Source organism: Sinocyclocheilus rhinocerous, unplaced genomic scaffold (genome assembly GCF_001515625.1).
Source record: "Sinocyclocheilus rhinocerous isolate Xijiao unplaced genomic scaffold, SAMN03320098_v1.1 scaffold1635, whole genome shotgun sequence".
In the NCBI taxonomy this organism is placed as follows: domain Eukaryota; kingdom Metazoa; phylum Chordata; class Actinopteri; order Cypriniformes; family Cyprinidae; genus Sinocyclocheilus; species Sinocyclocheilus rhinocerous.
Window position 1 is genome coordinate 1,494,341 of NW_015627629.1, and position 24,707 is coordinate 1,519,047.

At 37.7% G+C, this 24,707-nt stretch overlaps 1 protein-coding gene across 1 annotated transcript in view; it reads left to right on the plus strand.

Moving 5' to 3' along the window:
• LOC107732702 (kinesin-like protein KIF26A) overlaps positions 1-24,707 on the plus strand; it is a 108,944-nt gene that overhangs the window by 36,348 nt on the left and 47,889 nt on the right. Inside the window, exons 3-6 of the mRNA XM_016544118.1 lie at positions 13,439-13,927; positions 20,473-20,639; positions 20,797-20,890; positions 22,592-22,758. Coding sequence (XP_016399604.1) covers positions 13,439-13,927; positions 20,473-20,639; positions 20,797-20,890; positions 22,592-22,758 — 917 coding nt within the window. The remainder of the gene's footprint in view (positions 1-13,438; positions 13,928-20,472; positions 20,640-20,796; positions 20,891-22,591; positions 22,759-24,707) is intronic.

Consider the following 24,707-nt stretch of genomic DNA (forward strand, 5'->3'; position numbering starts at 1 on the left):
AATTTGACGGTATTTTGCCCCATCCAGTGCTCCAGTCGCTGCTGCAGAGAAACTCCCAGATCACAGGATATCACCACCTCCATGCTTTACTGGAGGAATGCTGTTATTTGGATGGTGAGCTGTGTGTTGGATTTCTGCCAGACATATCGTTTGTGGTTGAGGCTAAATAATTCAATTTTAGTCTCATCTGTCTCAGAATCTTCAAGGTGAGTTTTGGCAAAGCTCAGTCGTGACTGCATGTTGCCTTTCTTGAGCAGTGGATTTTTTTCTTGCAACCCTCCCATATAAGCCACATTTGTGGAGAATTTGTGATATTGTTGTCACATGCACACAATGACCACTCTTTGTCATAAATTCCTGCAGCTGCTTCAGAGTTGCTGTCGGCCTCTTGGTCGCCTCTCTGGCCAGTTTCCTCCGGCTCTTTCATCTAGTTTGGAGCAACGTCCTGATTCAGGGAGAGTATGTCTTGTACCAAATCCCTTCCACTTCTTAATAATAGACTTCACTGTGCTTCTAGGCATTGATAAAGCCTTTGAAATTGTTTTGTATCCATCTGCTGACTTGTGCCTGTCCACAACTTCAACCTGGAGATCTTTTAACAGTGCCTTGCCACCCATAGTTGATTGTTTGCTTCAGTTGCACTACCAATGACTGAAATGCTCCAGGAAAGCTCTTTTCATGCTGAGCTAATCAAAATGACCAAAGCTGATCACAGTTGAAAGTCAAATGGCTTTTGTGTGCCATTGAGAAGGTGATTTGCTACACCTGATTGATTTTAGGAGGTGGTGATCCTTTTTCCAACTCAGTGATTCATTTTTTTAAATTATTTTTTTGCTGATATGTTGGTGTTATATCTTTCACTTGAATGTTATAAGTTGCACTGAGTAAATGCAGCTGGATAAAACAAAATCTGTGTCCGTCTTCATTTCAGGCTGCAAAGCAACAAAATTTGATTATTTTAAGGGGGGGTGATACTTTTTTATTCCCACTGTAGATGACTTAGACATAGAGATGACATCTTGTTTGTAATAAGTATCAGTGTTGTCTAAAATGTTTCTCATAAAATTCCTTATGAAAAATAAAAATAGATAAATATGAAAGTTGCTGATAATTGCATTCAATAGCATTACACAGTTATGCTATATTGGGAGAGTTGATGATAAATGTTTGAGCTCATAATGAAATCTCTGAGTGTTTTTTTTTTTAAACTATTGCTAAGAAGCTAGAGAATCAAGTAGGTATTTCAATACACAGTTATGCTATATTGGGAGAGTTGATGATAAATGTTTGAGCTCATAATGAAATCTCTGAGTGTTTTTTTTTTAAACTATTGCTAAGAAGCTAGAGAATCAAGTAGGTATTTCAATTTGCTCTCCAATTAGTTGTCCAGGAGAAACAAATGAGATTCATGATTAACAAGACCTCATTATTTTTCTTTCCTTTGAGACAATCAAACTTGGCCTTACTCCAATTATTTTGACAGACTGCATTGCAAGTTATTATGCTGAAAGGCGATTGTTGTTATCAATGAAAAATGGTTTGAGTCACTGGTTGCCATCTTTCATCATCTGTTGTTTTAAAGTATCTACATATGTTATCTGATTTTAAATTGTGTTTAAAGGACATTTTGACAGTAATTTCACCAACCCGCAAGTTGCCTCACATTATGCATGGAGAAAAAGAGTTTTCATACGTTCACATCTTTTGTCTAACAGATGTTGTCCTGTGAATTATATAGTAGCCGGAGTCATCTCATCACATTCAACTCCAAAGTTTACACACTCTGAGCTGTCTAAGACATCAGTCTCTGCTGTGAATTACTCTGCCTAATTATGCTGCTTTAGATTTGACTTTGGAGATTGAGTTCCTGAGACGAGTGCTTTAGAGTGAGCAATCTCATCAGTTCCCGTGCTGCTGGTTGCAGACGAGTGGAGCTCATGTAAATTACTGACGCTTGTGTTTGTTTGTTTACCTCTTCCTGTTTGCATTTATCACTAGGTAATTAACTTTTTTCTTGCCCACACGGGCTGGTGTGTGTTAGCGCCGAGAGAGCAGGTCTCTGTTGAAAGCAGATGGCTCTGGTAGGGCTTGCAGGAAGTTGAGTGGAGGCTTAGAGCTGTGGAAAAGTTCATGAAAGTTGGATAGAAGCTCTGTTCAGAGTGCAGTTTGAGGTGTATAAATATATATACAAGTTGAGTACTTGTGTGCAAAGGAAGCTTCAAAAGCAATTTGTACACACATGAATCCAGATTAGCTAAACTAATGGAGCGTGTGACTGGAGTTAGTAATTAGTAGTGATGTGCGAAACTACCAGTTTTCATACTCGACTAGTTGGTAGGTTGTTTGAAAGACTAATTGACTGGTGTTAAGAAAGCCCTATATATTTAAGCCTACACTGGAAAAAAAGTAAAAAAAATAAAATAAAAAATGTACTGGTCATTTTTCTGCCAGGACATTATCCATTCATTTTATGGACATTTCTGTTAACACAACGCAATGCAGTGCAAAATTCAAAATACAGGTAAAACCTGTATATAAAAATGATTTCAAATTAACACAGTACATTGTGCCCTATTTTTATGTATTTTTAATGGAAAACAAAATGTTTTACTCATAAATTGCTAGTAAATGTCACAAACAGTTACTAAGAAACAGCAAGTAACACTTTGAATTAAACGTTAAAAAGTAAAAAAAATATGAAATAGTGTTTTGTTGTAAAATGTACTCCAATAATCTTACAACTTAGAAAATCATTACAGTGTATACTTCAGTTTTTACACATTTGCTAGGTGTTATGCACAGAATTTTGTCATCAGCACGGTACACATCAGATTTTTAAAACCACATTTAGACGTGATTCAAACAGAGTGTGTTTTTTGCATTTAAAAACAGCAGTTGAAAGAAGAAAAAAGCAAGCAAGAGGCATGTTTTTTAAATGTTGAACTACTTGTAACATGGGCGCAGCTTTTTTAGAATGGCATATTTTGCACAAGACCCTTCAAAAGTCGCAAGACACAAGAGCGAAGGTCCAACACATGTCAAACACATTACATAGAAAAACAATGGAAATGCAGCTCAGTGGAGTGCAAAAACTCTTTCTGTGTGAATGGCTCCCTACTCTAAATGCTCAGCTCTTTACCTTGAATTTTTGGCGGTTATTAGTTGGTCCACAAGGTGGCGACACTAGCCCAGCCTGTTTTTCATTGTCGGAAAAGACACTACAGAGATGCAACAACAATGGACTTCGCACCTTGACTAGTGCATCTGAGAGGTGGTTAGAGGCAACCGCAACTCTATTTTAAAAGAGTGGGAAGACATTTATATCCCTTATACCTTCTGGAGAGAAATAGCGCAGACACTGGACAAAGATGAAACTTTATAGCACAAATTTGTTGCCTGCCATTGTTTCACCCAAGTCATCAAATGATGTATACTTTGAAATGCTATACGTTTGGCTGTATGCATATGCAAAGGGTTTTTGTCACTTTATAGGCTTTTTAGGCTGTGTCATGCCTACTAGATGTGTTTTAAAGAGATTGTGGACATTATTTTGGATTATAATTGATGAATCAGAATTTTTGATCAGAATGGTTGGCTAACATGTGCGGCCTGAAGTCAGTCATTTAGAAGCACTACTATCAACCAACAGTACAGCGACAGTACAGTGATTGAACTGCTTGTCAGGTTGAACACACATTGACTCTTCACTCAGGGGCTTCACTTTCCCAGAGTGCTCAGTGGTGCCATCCACCTTGATTAGCTTATTAATAGTCAAGAACACCCACAATCCCTTGCAGCAATTACTTTTCCTTCTTTGTTCTTCATCTTTCTTCAGGCAGCTGTACTTCTAAACTGTACTTCTTATTGTTTTATTTCCATAAACTCTGGCTAAATAGATAAATAAATCATCAAGAGCAGTCTGGAGAGTTTCCAGACAGTCTCATTAAATCAACTATTTTGTATAAATATGCATGCGCGCAAGTCTCCAGTGCAACTTAAGGCGGCGTTGTTAGTTTACAAAAATTTTGGGTTTGCAGTTCAGACTTCTTTTCCCGTCTTATTTTGATATTATGGCTACATTCACGCTGCAGGGAAATGTGGGCCAAATCAGATTTTTCTGCTCACATGTGTCTCAGATCTGTTTTTCTCATGACAGTGTGAACAGCACAAACCACATAGAATCTGATCTTTTCAATTCGGCTACGTTCACACTGCGAGCCTTAGTGCTCAATTCTGAATCAATTCGATCAATTAGATTTTTTTGTATAGCTGTTCACATAGTTTTTTTTAAATGTGGCCAATATCAGATTTCCAGTGTGAACAGATCATGGTTCTGAACTGACCCGTATGCACAAAAGAACAATATGAACAGGGTTGCCAGGTTTTCACAAAAAATCTGCCCAATTGCTTCTCAAAACTAGCCCAATCGCGTTCTGGGGGTTATACAGGTGCATCTCAATGAATTAGAATGTCGTGGAAAAGTTCATTTATTTCAGTAATTCAACTCAAATTGTGAAACTTGTGTATTAAATCAATTCAATGCACACAGACTGAAGTAGTTTAAGTCTTTGGTTCTTTTAATTGTGATTATTTTGGCTCACATTTAACAAAAACCCACCAATTCACTTAGTGGAGTCGCTTTAACCCACGGAGCTGATAAACAAGCCGTGGCAATGATGAAAAAGTTGCCCAATTCTGCGGGAAAACTGTGGACTTGGCAACACTTGAGCAGCGCGCTGTCATACGGAAGTAAACACGGAGGACATAAAGTAAGCGATTATACGTTTATTTATGGTGTGATCTGCCGCAGAAGCCAGCGAAATTATGCGCAGGCAATATGAAAAATAAAGACAAGGATGTGACAGAAGAGAGCAGAGTTTTTAAACTTTTATGATACGAGCCCTTATGTTTTGCTTGTATATAGAGTTGTCACTGCATTACCTATGAGTTCTGACACGTCACTACCTACCTTTCACAACTGTCTTGATAGCTTTGGGTATGTAAAATCTTTGAAGTGACTCCCATGAGCGCAGAATCGTGACGAATGTTGATCTAGAGTGACGTAAAAGTCGCATGAATTCTGATATGACTGTTCACACTGCAGTCGCATTCCAGAACATCTGACCTGTATCGGATTTAGTACCACATATGGAAGTGGCACAAATCGGAATTGAAAAGATCAGATTCCATGTGGTTTGTGCTGTTCACACTGTCATGAGAAAAACAGATCCGAGTCACATGTGAGGAAAAAAAAATCGGATTTGGGCCACATTTGCCTGCAGTGTGAACGTAGCCTTCCATATATGGTACAAAATCCGATATAAGTCAGATGTTTTGCAATGCAATCGCAGTCTGAACAGTCATATTGGAATTCATGCGATTCAAGATCAACATTCATCACGATCCTGCACTCATGAGAGTCACTTCAAAGATTTTACAACCCCCCAAGGTTGGACTAGTTTTGAGAAGCAATTAGGCGGATTTTGTTGTGAAAACCTGGAAACCCTGTACATATTGTTCTTTTGCGCATGTGGGTCAGTTCAGAACCATGATCTATTCACACTGGAAATCTGATATTGGCCACATTTAAAACAACAATGTGAACAGCTATACAAAAAAATCGGATCTGAGCAAAAATCGGAATTGAGCACTAAGTCTCACAGTGTGAACGTAGCCTATATCTCTTTTGATGGTCACCTAATGTGGATAAATGGACTGTCTGGATCACAAAAATATTCATTTGGTAAATGTAATAAATGATTTTGTGCATTAATTTGAAAAATAAATTAAATGTACCAAAACATTTCTTGAACGAAATATGCATTTTGTGAGAAATAAAGTTTAAATATATCACAATTCTGATAAAAAAAAGTCTGAGCTGTGAGATAAACTTGCAATTAAGAGGGGGAAAAAAATTTGAATATGTGAGATGCTAACTCAAAATTGTGAGAAATAAACTTGGAGTTGTGAGAAATAAAATCAGAACTGTTAGAAACTTGCAGTTCTGAGAGAGAAATTTAGAATTTTGAGATATAAACTCGCAATTCTGAGGAAAAGGTCTGAATTGTGATGGGTTAAATCAAAATTGTGAGACATAAGCTTGGAATTGTGAAAAATAAAGTCAAAATCGTTAGAAGTTGCAATTATCTTTCCTTTTTATTCTGTGGCAGAAACAGACTTTCATAGGCTGCACAAAACTCACAAGGTTTTGGAGCAGAGCTGAAGTCAAACACACAGACAAGTGTTTATAGTTTGTCTTGCAGCAATAAACCGCAATTTCAACTTAAAGAAGCTTGAAATGGTGGAAAGCTGGAAATTGTGGTCTGTGGTTACTGCAGCCTCAGTTCTGATTGCCTGCCCATGCAAGGTGTGACGAGTCACTGACAGCTGGAGTGATCCATGAGGAGAGAGAATGGGAGGGTGACAGACAGAAGGGAAATAGTATTGTGGGTTATCCAAACAGTTTGGGTGAAAACTGGTTTCTTTTTCAAGCCCCGGTGAGCAGGAAAAGCTATTTAAGTGTCCTACCGACGAGAGCGATCTATGATGGATAGGTGATTGGGACATACCTGCATTCTTTTTGCATGGACCCTGGAGTTTGGAGAGGTTCATGTCTATATACAACAGAAAAAATAAAGGAAATCGACCGTAAAGTACATCTACAAGGTAAATTAGTCTTACTCAGAATATATGTGACCCTGGAGCACAAAACCAGTCTTAAGTCGTTGGGGTATATTTGTAGCAATAGCCAAAAATACATTCTATGGGTCTAAATTATTGATTTTTCTTTTATGCCAAAAATCATTAGGATATTAAGTAAAGATCATGTTCCATGAAGATATTTTGTAAATTTCCTTCTGTAAATATATTAAAACATATTTTTTTGATTAGTAATATGCATTGCTAAGAACTTCATTTGGACAACTTTAAAGATGATTTTCTCAATATTTAGATTTTTTAGCTCCCTCAGATTCCAGATTTTCAAAGAGTTGTATCTCGACCAAATATTGTCCTATAAATAATATGCATTTAAGAACTTCATTTGGACAACTTTAAAGGCGATTTTCTCAATATTTTGATTTTTTTGCACCCTCAGATTCCAGATGTTCAAATAGTTGTATCTCAACCAAATATTGTTTGTCATGTAAAAATATTACTGGCCAAATGGAAAGCTTATTTATTCAGCTTTCAGATGATGTATAAATCTCAATTTCGAAAAATTGACCCTTACGACTGGTTTTGTGATCCAGGGTCACATATGTGAATGGATGTACTTTTAAAAACACTGACTGCTAATGGAAGACATTATGATTGTTTTTAGGAAAGTCTTTATATTTTCTTGTATTTCCTTTTTCTTTTCTTGACCAAATAGATTTTTCAGACAGTTTTTGCTGGCCAGTAATCCAGATTACTATAAATACATTTCTCAGAAAAACAAATGCGAGATTAACTTGAGCACAATAACCATATCTTTTTTGTTCTCTGTAGATTTAGTACAGCTGATTCTGCGAAAACTGGCCAGTGTTTAAGAGAGGTCTTGATATTTTGCTGCATAAATATTCATGCATGTCAGATTTAATTTATGAAACCTGATTCTGACTTTAAAAAAAAAAAAATGTGTAGACATTTTTATTTATGAATTGATATTTGCATTATGTGGTTTATTTAATTATGTAATTTTGGAGTTTTAAACAGAAAACCAGAACTGAATGTGAAGTGCCTGAGCCTGTAAAGTTTACTGTTAATGCCAAACAAACAAATGACATGATATATTAATTCAAGTTAAAATGATTTTATTATACCAGAAAAATGAAAGTGCAGAATTATATGTGAATTATGACACCACATCTGTTTAAGAAACTGGTCAATTATAGTTTAGCGGTCACTACACAAAAATATCTGACAGCAGAATGCTCTGATTGGCCAATTACAGTAAAGTATTCGAGAGAGCCATGTAATAAGTTGTTGTATCATACGCGTGCAGAATACAAGAAATAATGTCACTGACAGAGGATATAATCAATCAGACAGTAATGAGAGAGCACCAACTGTGGCCTGTCAAGACAGTCACTCAGCAGACAGACAAACATCTGTTTCTACTGACCCTCTGTCACATTCTCCTGTGGCGTGAGTGTGCGTGATCGTTTTACTGCAGTAAACATGTGTTACTAGGAGCTGAGCTTTGCTGGTTTTAACTGATTTTACTCGTTTCACTTCTGTGTCTTTTTACAGAGATGTACAGCTCAGTTTGTGATGATAGTCTTTTTAATTAAAGTCACATTTTGGTGCATTTAAGGCATTAATATGTGCGTTATACTAATAAGCAGCCAATAATAGTAATATGCATGCTAATAAGCAACTAGTTAATAGTGTTCCCTAATCTATTACTGCGTTTTTTCTTTCTTTCTTAATAGCAGTCAAGGAAAGCCAAACCCCAGATGCTTTTATTACACACATATATGGATGCAGGTGTGCACACACACACACCTGCCGCCGTCCTATATGCTCCTGCTCCTGTAATTACACCCACAGAGGCCCAGAGGATCTCAGAGCTCCTGTTCTATAGCCTGCATTATGGCCCTGCTTGGGAATCCCTCCTGGGCTGCAGTGCTGTTGGGTAGATTGACCATGGCATATATGTGTGCGTTTTTGTAGAGATCCACAGGGATTATCATTGGATGTGGTCTTTAGCTTTTTAGAGTATAGTAAATGTAATCTGTATTAATGGCCTGCTGTGAGAAGACCCAGCGCTCACCTTTTCACTACAGGGTGTGTAGCAACAGCTGTTCCTGGGACTTTCACGCAACCCGCTCTCCACCTCAGAGAAGCTCCTCCCACAATACTTGCAGCAAAAGTGCCAAATCATCTTTACCAGTTGTTTGAACCTCAGTCAGAAGTGTATTCATTTATGAATAAACATACAATTTAAGTTTTCCAAACTTGTAGGCTGTTCTAATACAATATATTCTTTAAATTTGATGATAAGGTAAAAGATAACAGTACGATCAACATGTCGTTCAAAACCTGCTTGACTTTCTGTCTTCTATGGAACACAAAAGAAGATATTTTAAATAATGTTTTAACTGTTCTTGTCCGTACAGTGATAGTCAGTGAGGTTCAAAACAAAACTGGAAAACTAGACCCATTGACATTTCTTTATGGACCCACCAAATAAAACAAACAAACAAAAAAACAAGATATATTAATTTCTGTTCTGTAGAAGTTATACAGGTTTAGAACCACATGAGAGTGAGAAAATTATGACAGAAATGTACCATTCATGGCTAAATTAAATTAAATTAAATTAAATTAAATTAAATTAAATTAAATTAAATTAAATTAAATTTAATAATAATAATAATTAATAATTTATTTCAAAGGTCCTCACTGCTTACAACAGCAAAATAACCAAAACCCACAAAGACACTGACCAAGCAAATAAATATAGCAAACAATAGGATAAAAATGACTTAATTATTTCTACGTTTTTGCCACAAAGTTATGTTTAATTATGTACAGAAAGCATATACTCTATTTTTCCCGCTCTCTCTCCCATACAAACGCACACACATATAGTACAGACACACACTCACACACACGGAAACATACACGCGCACTGAAACGTGTTGTCAGCACTCTGATGGTTTTATCAGTAAAATATCTCAGTAACTTCAAAGCTACATGTAATTTCTCACAAGCGAGGTAATACTGCGCTGTTTTTGAAACAGATTAACTTACAGTTTCACTATTAGTAGAGACGCTGCTGCTGAACACTGTTGAGAGATGAACAGACAATAATTCACATCTGCTTAATCTCTCTCTCTCTCTCTCTCTCTCTCTCTCTAATAACTTTCTTAATAACTTCATTATTAACTGCAATAGTCTGCTATCAACGGCTCAAGACTCTGTGCTAGGTCTAAAATGACATTTTGGAATTAGCGATGGAGGTGATGGATGAGATGAATAAGAAATTAATACAAGTCACAAGAGCATTTTATGGCTTTGCATCGTGGCTGCATCACCACCTCGGGCGTGCATTATTTTCTAATAATTCAATGGCCCGTTGTCAATTATTTCTTGCATATCCCATTTTGTGTTAACACAAGTGTTTGAAAAAAGCAGCTTTGTCATGATTACAGCAGAAATGCTTGAAGAAATATTTTAGCGCATGGGGGCCTTTGATTATTGTTTTGAATAATAGGGAAGACCTTCGAGTTAAATACTTGTGGCTTTAAGGTGAACGTTTAGTTCTCAGAACCTTGGAAATTCTACTGGAAATTCACGGAAAGATTATTTTCTCAGCTTTGATGCATTGAATGGACTGTAGGCTACTTCTATTCCTCACAGCCTTGTTTTTGGTCTTGTTGAATTAAATATGCCATTTAACCAATCTTCTACAGCCACAGTGGTCAAATATCATGGATAACGTTTTTTTTTAATCCACGTGTTACAATCTCATCCATTATTTCTTGTATTATTCTCTCTTTTCACTTTCTCTTTGTCAGTTGTATCGTCTGCATCTCTTTTTCTTTCTCTATAAGTCCTCCCCCACCTTCATATTCTCTGTCCTTTCCCCACACTCATATCTCATCATCATTAATTTTAGAGACAGTCAGACTAGCGGGCTGAGGGCACACATGTAGTCATTTATCCTTCTGTTCCCTTTCTGTTCTTTAGTGCATCACTAATCAGCAGATAGGCTCCTGCATTCATCCCCAGAGCTTCATAAAAACCCAGAGCTGCCTGCCAATAAAGTCACACAATGGCCAACTACAAGCCCCAAGGCCAGGGGTCTAACCCTCATCTTACCCCGTATCCTGTCTCACTCTCTCACTCTCTCACTTCTCAATTTTTTATAATTCTCTTACTGGCATTGGTGGATGGATAGTACCATCCTAATGGTTGTGTATTTTACTGTACCACAGCAAGTACATGTATGCTTACAAGTCACTGTGAAATCAGAATTCAGCCTGTTTACAATTTTAACACAGGTTTATTGTCTTGTTGTTCACGATTCTGTGCATGTTATTTCAAAGATTTATTTTTATTATCAATGTTAAAAACAGTCTGATTAAACTGTCATGAAAACATCTGCAGAATGTTGCTCTACCATCTGACAGGGAACATTTTAAACATAAGTAACAGCTGAGCACATATTCTAAATATTTCCATTTGAAAACACACAATCATCATCTCAGCACCACTAACTTATCATGTTCCTTCTCAATATATTTGAGCGTATTGCTGGTTTTCTGTTCCCAGTTTGCACTAGTCAACTATTTATCTAAATGATCATCTTTAAATATTCATGCCCTTTTGAACAGTCCCACACAGAATATTTATAATAATTGGACTCCAGTGAACCTGAGTTGAGAAGTTTAAAGTCAGGGCACAAATCACAAACAAATCTGCCAGTATTCTTAATGATCGTCTGTCATAGGAGACCCATATTTTATTAAACAAAGAAGTTGTGGGATGATTTTTGCTTACATATCGAAGTCTGGCTTAATTGAGTCGCTTGAATAGACCTAAGAGGGTTTTGTGTAGTAAGTATGGTGTTAATTCCTCTAAATATCCTTATTTTACGTCTCATAGTAGATGATTTACGTGCTGTGGCAGTGCCTTTGGGCTCTCACTCATCCAGGTTACTACTGTGACTCTTGAGAAAATCAGGTACCATAAACATTAATGCTGCCCTGGGCTCCAGTCAGGGTCTGACCTCCCTAATACTGATCTAGAATGTGAGATATGTCTCTCAAAAGACCAGAAGTGTGTGTGGATGTGAGAAAGAAATTACAGCATTAGAAATGAGTCACTGGTTTGCTTCAAAATTAACATTCTGTTGTCATTTACTCACTCTCATGTCATTCCAAACCTGTATGGCACATAAATAAGAACTGGAATGAGAAAGTGACTAAATAATGACACAGTTTCATTTTTAAGTGAAGAATTCCTTTAAAATCCATACAAGCGCTTTAAATGTAATTTCATTCCTATCAATTCCATTTGTTTACCGTTTGGGTAAGTGTTTTTATTATGGTGGCTGGGTAATCCTTTATGTTCGGTAGTATTACCATGATAAGTGATCCTGTATTGTAGCAACAGTTACCTGCTCCAAGCACTTCATTGTGTGTAAATGTGTGAGCACACAGACATAAGCCCCTGTCCATCAGGTAGACTGGCGTCATGTCCTTGGCATTGAATGGGAGATGATTATTTTCATGCTGGGTCTCTTGTCATATCTCTCCCTGCTGGGAGTCTTATCAAATGTAAATAGACGCTGCAGTGTGCTTCATGCCCGGGCTCAGCTGTTGTTTTCTTTACACCCTATCGCCCGCCACCCGTCCCCAGCTCAATCCTTCCACCCACAAAACTCTCACTTTTCAGCTCTGCTTAGTTTGAAATATTATAATTAAGATGAGGCTTCTGGGAAAACTAGGACAATCTTGTCTAAATGTCTGCAGGCTATGGGTTTTCTTTTTTTAATCAGTAAAACACATCCAAATACACATTTTCTGCATATTTGTAAATGGCCTGCTATTAACATACTGGTTATTGTGATAAGAACAATGAGCATTTTTTTATTATTTAGATCACTTTGAGGAAATGACAGTTTAAAATCTTTATTTTATTCCACAAACACAGATAAATCTGAAAATAAGAAAATATATTTATATTTTCATACCATTTTATTATTTATTTTTTATTCTATATATAACATCAAATCTAGAAATGTTTTAAAAAATGTTGCTGTCGTTGTTTAACAATAATAATAATGATAATAATAATAATAATATCTTTATATCATTTGATTCTTTATTTTTATTCTATATAAAAAACCTAGAAATGTTTTAAAAATGTATTACTGTCGTTAACAATAACAATAACAACAACAACAACAATAATAATAATAATAATAATGATAATAATAATTTGATATTATTATTAATTTCAGAGATTTATTTATTTTAATTTTTAAAAAATGTATGGAGATATATAGTTGTAAATATACACAACAACAACATTTTATATATTATATTTAAAAATATTTGTTGATAATAGTAATAATAATAATAATAATAATAATAATGCATTTATTGTTGTTGTTTAAACTATTTATTTTAAAACTATTTTTAAATAATCAGCACTATTTTAAAATAATCAGATTTAAATTTTTTATTTTCAAATCACATAGTTTATAGCTTTAAAATATATAGAAGCGATATAAAACATGATTGATTTTGTTAATAATAATAAGAAAGATTATTATTATTGTTGTTTAAAACATTATTTTAAATTTTAAGAAAATCAAATTTAAGAGATTTAGAGATTGAACTCTTATTTTAAACTTTAGAAACCAAACCAAAATCTAAAAAATCAAAACAAGCACCTTTTTTTCCCACTGTAACAGTATTTTGTTGTGGCTTGCTTTCTGTAGGATCCTGGATTTGCTTCCTTTATCATTGACCAGCTGCAAGTGCCTGATTGGTCGCTGAAAGGCGCTCATGAAGGAACGAGGTGTCAGGTGTGTGGCACACCTGCACAGCAGCTAAAACAGCAGGCACTTCAGACTCTCCAAGAACTGTACCTTGCTTCCGACATGCCATCCCTGCCTCCCAACACCTTCCCTGTGCACCCCACCAGGCTGACGACTCACAGCGTGGTCACTCTTTCCTCCAGACCTACCAAATCGAGGATACCTCACCCAGCGCACAGCGTCCTGCCTGTGGGGGAGCGGCAGCGTGAGCTTGGCTGGTCTCAGAGCATGTCTTCCAGCGCTGGGGCACTGAAACCCAGCGTGCAGGTGACCATGGGAGGAAGACCTCTTACGGGAACCATCAGCTCAGTCACCATTCAAGCCCAGCAGTACTTGGAGGGCATGTGGAGCATCTCACGTGTCAATAACTTCTTGCCTCAGCCAAACCCGGTATGCAACCTTCCATTTCTCTCCATCTACGAGATATTTTGTTTATGCATTCATTGGATATAATGGTAATCAGTTGATCTGTTGTAGCAGTTCAAATATACTGTTAGAAACTACTAAAAAAAACCTAATTCTCACTGTGTTTAGAATTTAGAAGGGACCTTGTTTATTCCCTGCAAAGTCTTCATTGTCCACAGCTGGAGCTTTTACAGGGTGTAGGGGTTTAACATAGTTTTTTTTTTTTGGATATAATTTGACATCATTCCAAGTCAAGAGAGCTGCTTTTGCTGCCATCCAATGGTTGAGAGGTATGGAAAAGTTCACTTTGAAGGGCTCTTTGAAGCATTATTATTTACCAGCATAGGCATCAGCTGATGATTGGTCTGGTTATTTGAGCCTACAGCTGTCTGAATGAATCGCAGTTGAAAACACCTGCATAACTGAATCACATGCACTCAGTTATACATAGAGAGCATGTTTGAAACATAATGCACTGAGACAGTGTGTTAACAATTTATGCTGTCTCATTTACACATGTGTACATCTGTAGTTACACATTGTCAGTGCACCTGTTGATTTAGCGGTTTGAGTGAATGATTGTGTATCACTTGGTGTTTTAGTTACTCTCTGCAATAAGGTTTACAATGAGGTTGTATATACAGCCTACCATTCGAAGTTTTGTGGTCAGTAAGATATTTTTTAACTAATTCATTTTTTAAAAGAAATTAATACTTTTATTCAGCAAAGATGCAATAAATTGATTAAAAGTGACAGTAAACTTTTACATTGTCACAAAAAAATCTATTTGAAACAAATTGTTCTTTTTGCATTTCTATTCATCAAAGAATCCTGAGGAATAAAATATAATTTTCCACAAAATGCAAGAAAAAAACACAACCAATTTCGAATGATAAATAAATAAAAAAAATTATTATAAACATTGAAAACAGTAAAAAAATAAATAATTGGAATCATTTTTTTTCACAATATTCAAATAAACAGGGACGTTTAATGACTGTTGACATTATTCTCATAATGGCTGAATATGATTATTCATCTGGCTGATATATTGGTCTCAGCCATATATCTATCGATCACCAGAATGCATGTTTGGCAGATTGATAACTTGAGGAGATAATTTTATTACTCTTGTGTTTTATTGACTGGCTGCCTTACTGCACTGTTACATTCCACAGTGGACTGCTCATGTGTACTAAGTGTACAGCTTCAGTGTGTTAAACTAAACAAAACTCACCAACACAGGTAGTCAGCTTAACTATACCTGTCTGTCTTTCATAGCAGAGTCTTTGTTGCATCAGAGCGGTGTCTAATGGTAACACATATCTTTTGTATCAATTGTTGCTTTTACAATCTTTTGCAGTGGCCTCTGATAGAGCCTTTTTGTTCCTGCTAACTGTTACCTCTATTGAAGACGGGAGATTAATAATAGCCTGTGCATTTCCTATTTGAGTTAATGTCAACAAGTGCTTTTATTCCTGTGAGCGAGCCGCCACTTAAGCTTTTAGCAATCAGTATGTGTTTGTGCACAAAGCAAAAAGCCTTGGATAAAAATAGTTGACCAACTGCTGGCCCAGTACATCTTGAAAAACCAACAGAAGCTGTCTGCTTTACACAAACACACAACTCGCACATGTAAGCTGTGCATGAACAGGAATAGCTCTGAGCTCTATGCTTTTCCCTTGTTCAAAGACATGCCTTGTATAATTTTGGAAAGGCTCCTTGCTTTCATTAGATTGGAGGGATGAAATTAACACATGCAGAGCGCTGGGACTTCAGCAGAGCCTTGAGCAAAGAGCTTTAACTCTGATTTCTGTGGAGAGAAACGACAAGCAGCAGGGGAAAAGAGGAGGAGACAAAGCCATTGAGATGGACTGAGTCTGACAGGAAGCCTTTGGAGGGGCCTTGTGTTTTGTGAAGTAGATTTTTGTGCCTGTGCTACTTGGTAAAGGCACATCACTTCTTTTGAAGCAGGTGAGAGTTCCTGGAAAGCAAGAAGGGATACATCAAATGGCAAGAAGCACTTTGATGCAAAGTTCAGGAGATTCAGTATCAACACAAGATGAAGAAGTTGACAGCTGTCAAGTTTAGATTCAAACGAGTGCTTGAAATGCTAAGACCACATGTTGTTTTTTTGAACATGTACTATATGGTAACACCATTGCATTCCTTTTAAGTCTCTTGGATTGCCCATGGTAATGAATTATTACAATAGTCAAGCCCCATGGTATTACCATCTGATACTATCAATGTGCTGCAGTCATAACTTGTTTATAAAGCGGTTATAAAAGCATATTTAGACACACACGAGAACAAGTCTGTTATTTTGAAATTTGATTGATGCGTTTTACAAACCCACTTACAATTGCTGGTAATTCTGTCACTGAAGCTCTATTTCAAAAGGTCACATTTTTAAAGGGGTCATATGATGTTGCTAAAAAGAACATTATTTTGTGTATTTGGTGTAATGAAATGTGTTTATGCGGTTTAAAGTAAAAAAACCACATTATTTTCCACATACTGTACAATATTGTTTCTCCTCTATGCCCCGAGGTGTGCTGTCATTGGCCAGCTATCCAGTGGGTTGTGATTGGCCGAATACCTCAAGCGTGTGACGGAAATGTTACACCTCTTACCACACTGTGATGCCCTGTCCGGCCGGAGGGACGATTCAAAAACATTAAAACCCATTAAAAAAGAGGGATTTGTTGCATCGAGTGGGGACATAATTACGAATTATAATGACTTATACTGTCTTTTTACGCACTGCGTTGCATCGCGCCGCGTAAACGCAACAATGCTACAGCGAGAGTAAAAGTTATGCCTTCTTTCTTTGCGTGAACATTTGGGCGGCGTTATGCAAATCTTCCGACATCGTAACGTAGACGTGGGGGCGTGTTAGAATGAGCCGTTTTAGGTAGGTGTGGTTGACTCTTAACTTTTATAAAGAATATCTCTTTGGATTTGAGACTTTAGTGTTTGCAACTTTACAGATCTTCTTTATGCACCAAGAGCTTGTAACACTCCAAAGAGAAAGGAAAAATTGAAATCGCATCATATGACCCCTTTAAACCTCATAGCCACACTTCCAACTTGCAGGCTCTTCCAAAACTCTTAAGATAGCTTATTTTGCCCAAATTATAAGACGGCATCACATTTATAAATTCAGTAAAGACAAGAATGCATTGTAACAAACACAGTAAAAAAATGTTTATGCTTCTTAGAGCATTTGGTGAAACACTTTTTACTATAATCTGATGAGTAGCACCTTTACAAAGAAGAAGAAAAACCATCTTGAGAGCATGTTACTGTCAGGTTTATTGCTCTTTACTTTAATAAAGATAAAATTATTAGAGCATAGCGGGATGGGATTTTCCTTGTGGGTTTCATGTAGGCTGGAATGATCTACTGGCCTACTGGGAGCCCAAAACCAGGAATCCTTAAGCAGCCCGAGCAGTCTGTGATCTGCTTCCTCTGAGCCAGAATAAGAAGGAAGAGAGAGAAAGAAATTATGCTGCTCCTTTTCAAAAAAGAAAAGGAAAGACACAGACATTCGGAAGGAGATGTGAATAGTTGGATTTTCTGAACTCTGGTGTAGAGATGAGGTTGTAGACAGGGTGTAGGATGCAGCATAAAGAGAATACCTGATTTTATCAAGTGCTGGGAGCTCTCTGCAGCTGTACTTTAATGACCCGACCTGGGGATACAGCGTGTGCACCTCGTGCTTTGTGTCTGACACTCATGAAAACAGCTTGACTGGAGGGCTTAAGTCCTCAAAAACCTATAGTGGGTTTTTTGACAGCTGCTTCAATGTGTGTGTGTGTGTGTGTGTGTGCGTGTGTGTGTGAATGTGTCATGCAGAGAAATGCATTCTGCATAATAATGACACAAGCACAATAATGTATGTGTGTGAGAAAGAGCTGCACACTTCTGAGCCAATGACCGCTAATGTCCCCAAGTGCATATTACACACACACACACACACACATACACACAGCCACACAGACCCAGTCAATCCCCTGCTATTCCGATTTGCACATAAACCTTATACTATATTGCTTGGCAGAGAGACATAAAGAGCAATATATAATGGATAAAGAGATAAACTGGGCTTGGGGGAAAAGAAGGAAATTGAGGGAAAAGAGAAGGGAAGAGAGATGGAGCGAGTGAGCCGTGTCCGCTTTACATTCCTCACCATGACAATAATGCAGAGAGATGAGAAAATTAAAAATTGATGTGAGTAAATAGTTTTAAACGTCCCACTGCTGTACAGAAAAGCTCCCGCTGGATATCACCCAAACTGAGCAATGACTTGAAATTCAGAGAGAGCGACAGACAGCAAGAAGGTGAGTAGAGAGGAAACGTGAGACTTCTGAAAGTGAAACCAAAGAACTTCAGTGGTGGAAGGAGTGATTGAAGGAAAATATGAACAAAACTGAGAGTGATATACAGGCAGGGCGAGAGGAGAGGAAATGAGGGAGTTCAACAAGGAATTTTGGTGGGCTGAAATAGAAAAGTGAGAAAGATCTGCTATAACAAAAATGCAGTACAGCACAGATGCAAAGTGCACACTTCAGCAGACCGAGAGAGAAATTAGAAAATTTAACGAAAGAGTCAAAGAGAGATACTATTAAGCAAGTGTCTAATGTCTGTGTTTGTGAGTCCCAAATTCAGTCTCGTTTTGACTGCGTAGTCCGTTTAAACATCCTGTCGATGTGAAATGTGACACTCGTTCCTTCTTTATCTGTATGTGGGGATTACCATTCTGTCCAGATAGACACCATTCACTGTCAGTGTGACGCTGTTTTGATTTATCATGGCTCATCTGAAACTGGAATGCCATATGGTGCGATATGACTGTCATGTCACGGATTCAGCATGGCGTTTTTTGCATTGATGAATGCATGAGTGGTAAGTTCATCTGAGCTCTTTCTGACTTCTCATGGGCTTAAAAACCTGGACTCCAAAATAGTTTTTTTTATATCTCATCTAAGCTTTAAAAAAAAGCTCACATAAAAAGTGGCAGGAACAGCTATTGTGTATGTATAGTATGTATAAAAAAAACTAATTGAAGTTTAAGTCATGTCCGCATGCATACTTTGTAATTTCGAACAATGAAATTGCCATTTCTGCAACAGAACTGACAGGCATAACAATTATTGATTTCAACCATACACAGAAAGCAATTATAGACATAAACACAATCATGGAGCATCTGAATAAACAGACATAAACAACTCAAACAAAACAAACCCTTTTTACTTTGTTCAGAATCCTCCAACCCTCAAATCAGTTGAAGCTTATGTAATAGCAATTATTCAACCAAGTGTCACAGTTCAACAAAGTGCAGACTTGAAACCGAATGGATGCCACTTGTCGTACACTGTCTCATGTGAGTAATCCTTCCATGTGTTTGTGATATATGGAGCTCATATGTCATCCAAGGTATATACTGTAAATAGTTCTCCTGTCAGAGTTCTGTTGACACATCACGCACTGGATGGCCTATGCTTCATGAAAAGATTGTTAATGATGTTATTTTAGTTGCCAGACATGAATCCAGAGCAAACATGAATCCAGCCATTATGCACAACCAACGCAACACAGATGACACGCCACACTAAAGCCGTGGTTGTCTATTGCTCAATGTGTTGTCAGTGACTCACGATATTTTCTGGGAAATTGCCCAACCTTACCTGAAGCCTTTTAGCGCACTGCCTTCATTCAAAACAAGCACTTGACAGATCATATTGATTGTGGGTTTAAGCTACTTAGTTACTCACAGGCCTCGGAGACAAAGAGCAAAATAATGAAAACGTACGTGAATGAATGGGCTCCAGTGCAAGAATATTTAACAACTACAAACCAATATGTTCTAGATGTTATATTTTATTAAAACCTCTGTTCCTTATCAGCGAAAAAGCAATTCCTCACAGACTTCATGCAAGAATTGTGTGATAGCATTTCAAATATCACAGTGTTGAGTCAATTCGTAGAATCATACACTGTTCATCTCGAGCACCCACTTGCTATTCCTTCACTGAGCTTTTGTGTGAACACCACTGGAGACACCGACAGAAGACTAGTTTCTTGATCTTTCTCGAGAGTAGAGTAAGACTTGCCTGTATTGCCTCAAGTCATGGTGGACCCATGTCTGGATTGACAACCTCTGCATCCTGCTATGGTTCTGGATAAGGAATTCACATTTCTTGTTAGTCAGTTTAATCTCTATCCATTGAAACCCTATTACCTTCAGTATAGGAATGAATGTTCCTCCGTGATGGTTAATTATGTACTTTATGATAAATGCATGTGAGTAATTGTTGCCTCCTCCTTTTTATATGTGACCTTTGAAACATAATTCGTAAGGGAGCTGCCTCTTGCTCCTTGTAAGGACTTGCTCTCTCTATTTCTTCAAGTAGGTGTGATTCTCTGTGACCTAGACGTATGATTCATGGAACTATGTAATTTAATGTCATATTATTGAGTTTGAAAGTGTGAATTATCTGTCCTGCTTCTTCCCACCACAGACACAAGGCCTCGTAGGTCAAGCAGAGCAGAGCGAATGGCATTCAGACACCACCAGCTCCAGAGTGTCCCTGACTCCCTCCAGACAGAGAAGTCCGGTTCAGTTTGGCCAGGCTGTGCCTCCTTCCTCTGACCATCCCACTTCAGCTGCAGCATCCTTTTTCATCAGGTAAGAAAACACGTTTAACATAGATCACTTAATAGACTCTCAAACATGGTTACTCAAGCATGGTTACTATCTAGATACCTCTGGGTCTTTACCTTGAGAACTGAATGTCAAGGTTACAGATTTTGGACTTTTGGTATAATGTGGTATACTAATATAGGATGGCATGGCAAAGTAGCTATAGACTGTCAACCAGAGGGGTTGTTTTCTTGAGCAAGGCACCTAACCCTGTGTTGCTCCAGATTGTCCCTGTAGTAAGTGTACTTAGAGTTGCATGTCTACTAGATCACTGCTTCAATTAAATTATGGAATGATTTTAGGAACATACATTCTTGTGTTTTATCAGTCGATATATTAGTTTCTCATTTCCACTTGTATGTGGAAAAGGGTGGTGACAGGAATGCTTTTGGAATGGTCCTGGAAAACACATTTGACACATTTCTCAAGCCAAGTGACAACATGAGACATTAAAGAGTGATCAGGGGCCTCTCCCTTTGTGGAGAATGACAGCAGCCAAGTTTTTAGATGCTTGGGATGTTGCCACCTGCCCAAGCACTTCCGGGTCATTCTGAGACAACAGACAGATGTGACCCCATGTAGGACAAGGTTAATGTTTGCAGTCTGATGTATAATTGCACGTCTGTTTTCTTTGGAGTTGATCTCAAAAGAAGCGGATACGCAGGGAGACTGCTATGTCACAGAAACATAATGACGAGGAAGAGAGAGAAAATAGATTTGTTTTTCCCTCTTAATTTAAACTCCTGGGTGGATGAACAGAAGAAGTAGGAAGTTATGTTGGGTACCACCTCTTGTTTCATCCCAAATACTAGTGCCTACCAGGAATTTTATTGTTATGGTTAGGAATGAGGTCAGTTTTTATTTTGGACACCCTGGCATTCTTTGAATGCTGAATATGGGACATACTTGATTGTTTGTTACTAACAGCCACTAATTTGTGTAACTAGCATTAAATTAGTAACCAAAGGCTGAGAAATTGAAGAACTGCACTATCAGAGATTGCATACGCCAGGGACAATCCACTCATACATGTATGAGTGATAGAAATGCTCAATATGGTGCCTGTTGTGTGATTTTTCTTAAAAAGACTTTGACTAGCTGCTTTCTGGACATAAATATGCATTAGTGTTAGTTTGTGCACAAGTGACACATGATGGATTAACAGTAAACTGCTTATTTAAGGTGTGAAACTGGTATAAAATATTAATTGCTGTTTAATTAAAATCAAGACTAATAACTTGCTCCACCTAGCAGTTCACTAAGACCTCCAGATACCTTTCCACAGATGTTTGACTTGATCAGAGTATGCAGAATAAGAAATGCCAGTGCAACACCTTGCTTTCAGGCGTGCCAAAAAATTAATGAAGAGCATCCTATAAAGGAGTCATTATCAAACTTCTAAATTTAAATCAAGGGCTGGTAGTGAACATCCAGACCTGCAGTTATTCTTATTGTACAACAAGCAGGAGGCTGGACAGAAGACTAGTTTCTTGATCTGTCTACTTTCTCGAGAGTAGAGTAAGACTTGCCTGTATTGCCTCAAGTCATGGTGGACCCATGTCTGGATTGACAACCTCTGCATCCTGCTATGGTTCTGGATAAGGAATTCACATTTCTTGTTAGTCAGTTTAATCTCTATCCATTGAAACCCTATTACCTTCAGTATAGGAATGAATGTTCCTCCGTGATGGTTAATTATGTACTTTATGATAAATGCATGTGAGTAATTGTTGCCTCCTCCTTTTTATATGTGACCTTTGAAACATAATTCGTAAGGGAGCTGCCTCTTGCTCCTTGTAAGGACTTGCTCTCTCTATTTCTTCAAGTAGGTGTGATTCTCTGTGACCTAGACGTATGATTCATGGAACTATGTAATTTAATGTCATATTATTGAGTTTGAAAGTGTGAATTATCTGTCCTGCTTCTTCCCACCACAGACACAAGGCCTCGTAGGTCAAGCAGAGCAGAGCGAATGGCATTCAGACACCACCAGCTCCAGAGTGTCCCTGACTCCCTCCAGACAGAGAAGTCCGGTTCAGTTTGGCCAGGCTGTGCCTCCTTCCTCTGACCATCCCACTTCAGCTGCAGCATCCTTTTTCATCAGGTAAGAAAACACGTTTAACATAGATCACTTAATAGACTCTCAAACATGGTTACTCAAGCATGGTTACTATCTAGATACCTCTGGGTCTTTACCTTGAGAACTGAATGTCAAGGTTACAGATTTTGGACTTTTGGTATAATGTGGTATACTAATATAGGATGGCATGGCAAAGTAGCTATAGACTGTCAACCAGAGGGGTTGTTTTCTTGAGCAAGGCACCTAACCCTGTGTTGCTCCAGATTGTCCCTGTAGTAAGTGTACTTAGAGTTGCATGTCTACTAGATCACTGCTTCAATTAAATTATGGAATGATTTTAGGAACATACATTCTTGTGTTTTATCAGTCGATATATTAGTTTCTCATTTCCACTTGTATGTGGAAAAGGGTGGTGACAGGAATGCTTTTGGAATGGTCCTGGAAAACACATTTGACACATTTCTCAAGCCAAGTGACAACATGAGACATTAAAGAGTGATCAGGGGCCTCTCCCTTTGTGGAGAATGACAGCAGCCAAGTTTTTAGATGCTTGGGATGTTGCCACCTGCCCAAGCACTTCCGGGTCATTCTGAGACAACAGACAGATGTGACCCCATGTAGGACAAGGTTAATTTTTGTGGTCTGATTTATAATTGCGCGTCTGTTTTCTTTGGAGGTGATCTCAAAAAAAGCGGATAAGCAGGGAGGCTGCTATGTCATAGAAAACGAATGTCGAGGAAGAGAGAGAAAAAATAGATTTGTTTTCATCTCTTAATTTAAACTTCTGGGCGGATAAACAGAAGAAGTAGGAAGTTATGCTGGGTGCCACCGATTGTTTCATCCCAAATACTAGTGCCTGCCAGGAATTTTATTTTGATGATTTGAAATGAGATCTGTTATCCTTCTGGACACCCTAGCATTCTTGGAATACTGGTTCAAAGTCTAGGACATGTGTGACTGTTTGTTACTAACAGCCACTAATTTGTGTAGCTGTCATTAAATTAGCAACCAAATGCTGAGAAATTTAAGATTTTCAGAGATTGCAAATTGTAGGTAAAATTCCACTTATACATGTATGAGTGATAGAAATTCTCAGTATGGCACCTGTTGTGTGATTTTCCTTAAAGAGACTGACTAGATGCAGTCAAGATATGAGTTTGCATTAGTGTTAGTTTTGCACAAGTCATACATGTAGGATTAACGATAAACTGCATGTTTAAACTGTAAAACAGGTATAAAATATTCATTGCTGTTTAATTAAAATCAAGGCCATAAAACTCTACGAACATATCTTGTTCCACCTAGCAATTCATTTAAGACCTCCAGACACCTTTTCCCTCACAGATGTTTGACTTGATCAGAGTGTGCAGAATAAGAAATGCCAGTGCAACACCTTGCTATCAGGCATGTCAAAAAAATCAATGAAGGGCATCCTCTAAAGGAGTCATTATCAAACTTCTACATTTAAATCAAGAGCTGGTAGTGAACATCCAGACCTGCAGTTATTCCGCTAGTGTGCATTGGGCTTTTAACCAGCTTGTAGAACAAGCAGGAGGCTGGATCCTCTCTTGTAAGTGAAATGTTAATTAGATTGCAATTAGAGTTGCACATTGGAGGGGAGAGTGACGAGGGACAAGGTCAATCTGTTTCCAGTCATCCTTTTAGTGTTTTTAAAGGGGTTCCTATTATGCTTTTTCACTTTTTAAATTTTAGTCAGTGTGTAGTGTGTATGTTTGGGCCTATAAAAGTTTGGGCATTACAAATCTCAAAGTCCACTCCAAGGGAGATATTTCGTTTTTAAAAAATCCCTTTTCTAGAACTACAACGAACGGCTCATTTGGACTACAGCGTTGGTTTCCGGGCTTTGTGATATCACAAAGCGGCCCATTAGAATATCATTAAAATAATTCCCGCCTACAGAAATTCAAATGGTTGGGACGTGGGGAGGGGCGAGGTTGTGGTTAGAACACTTG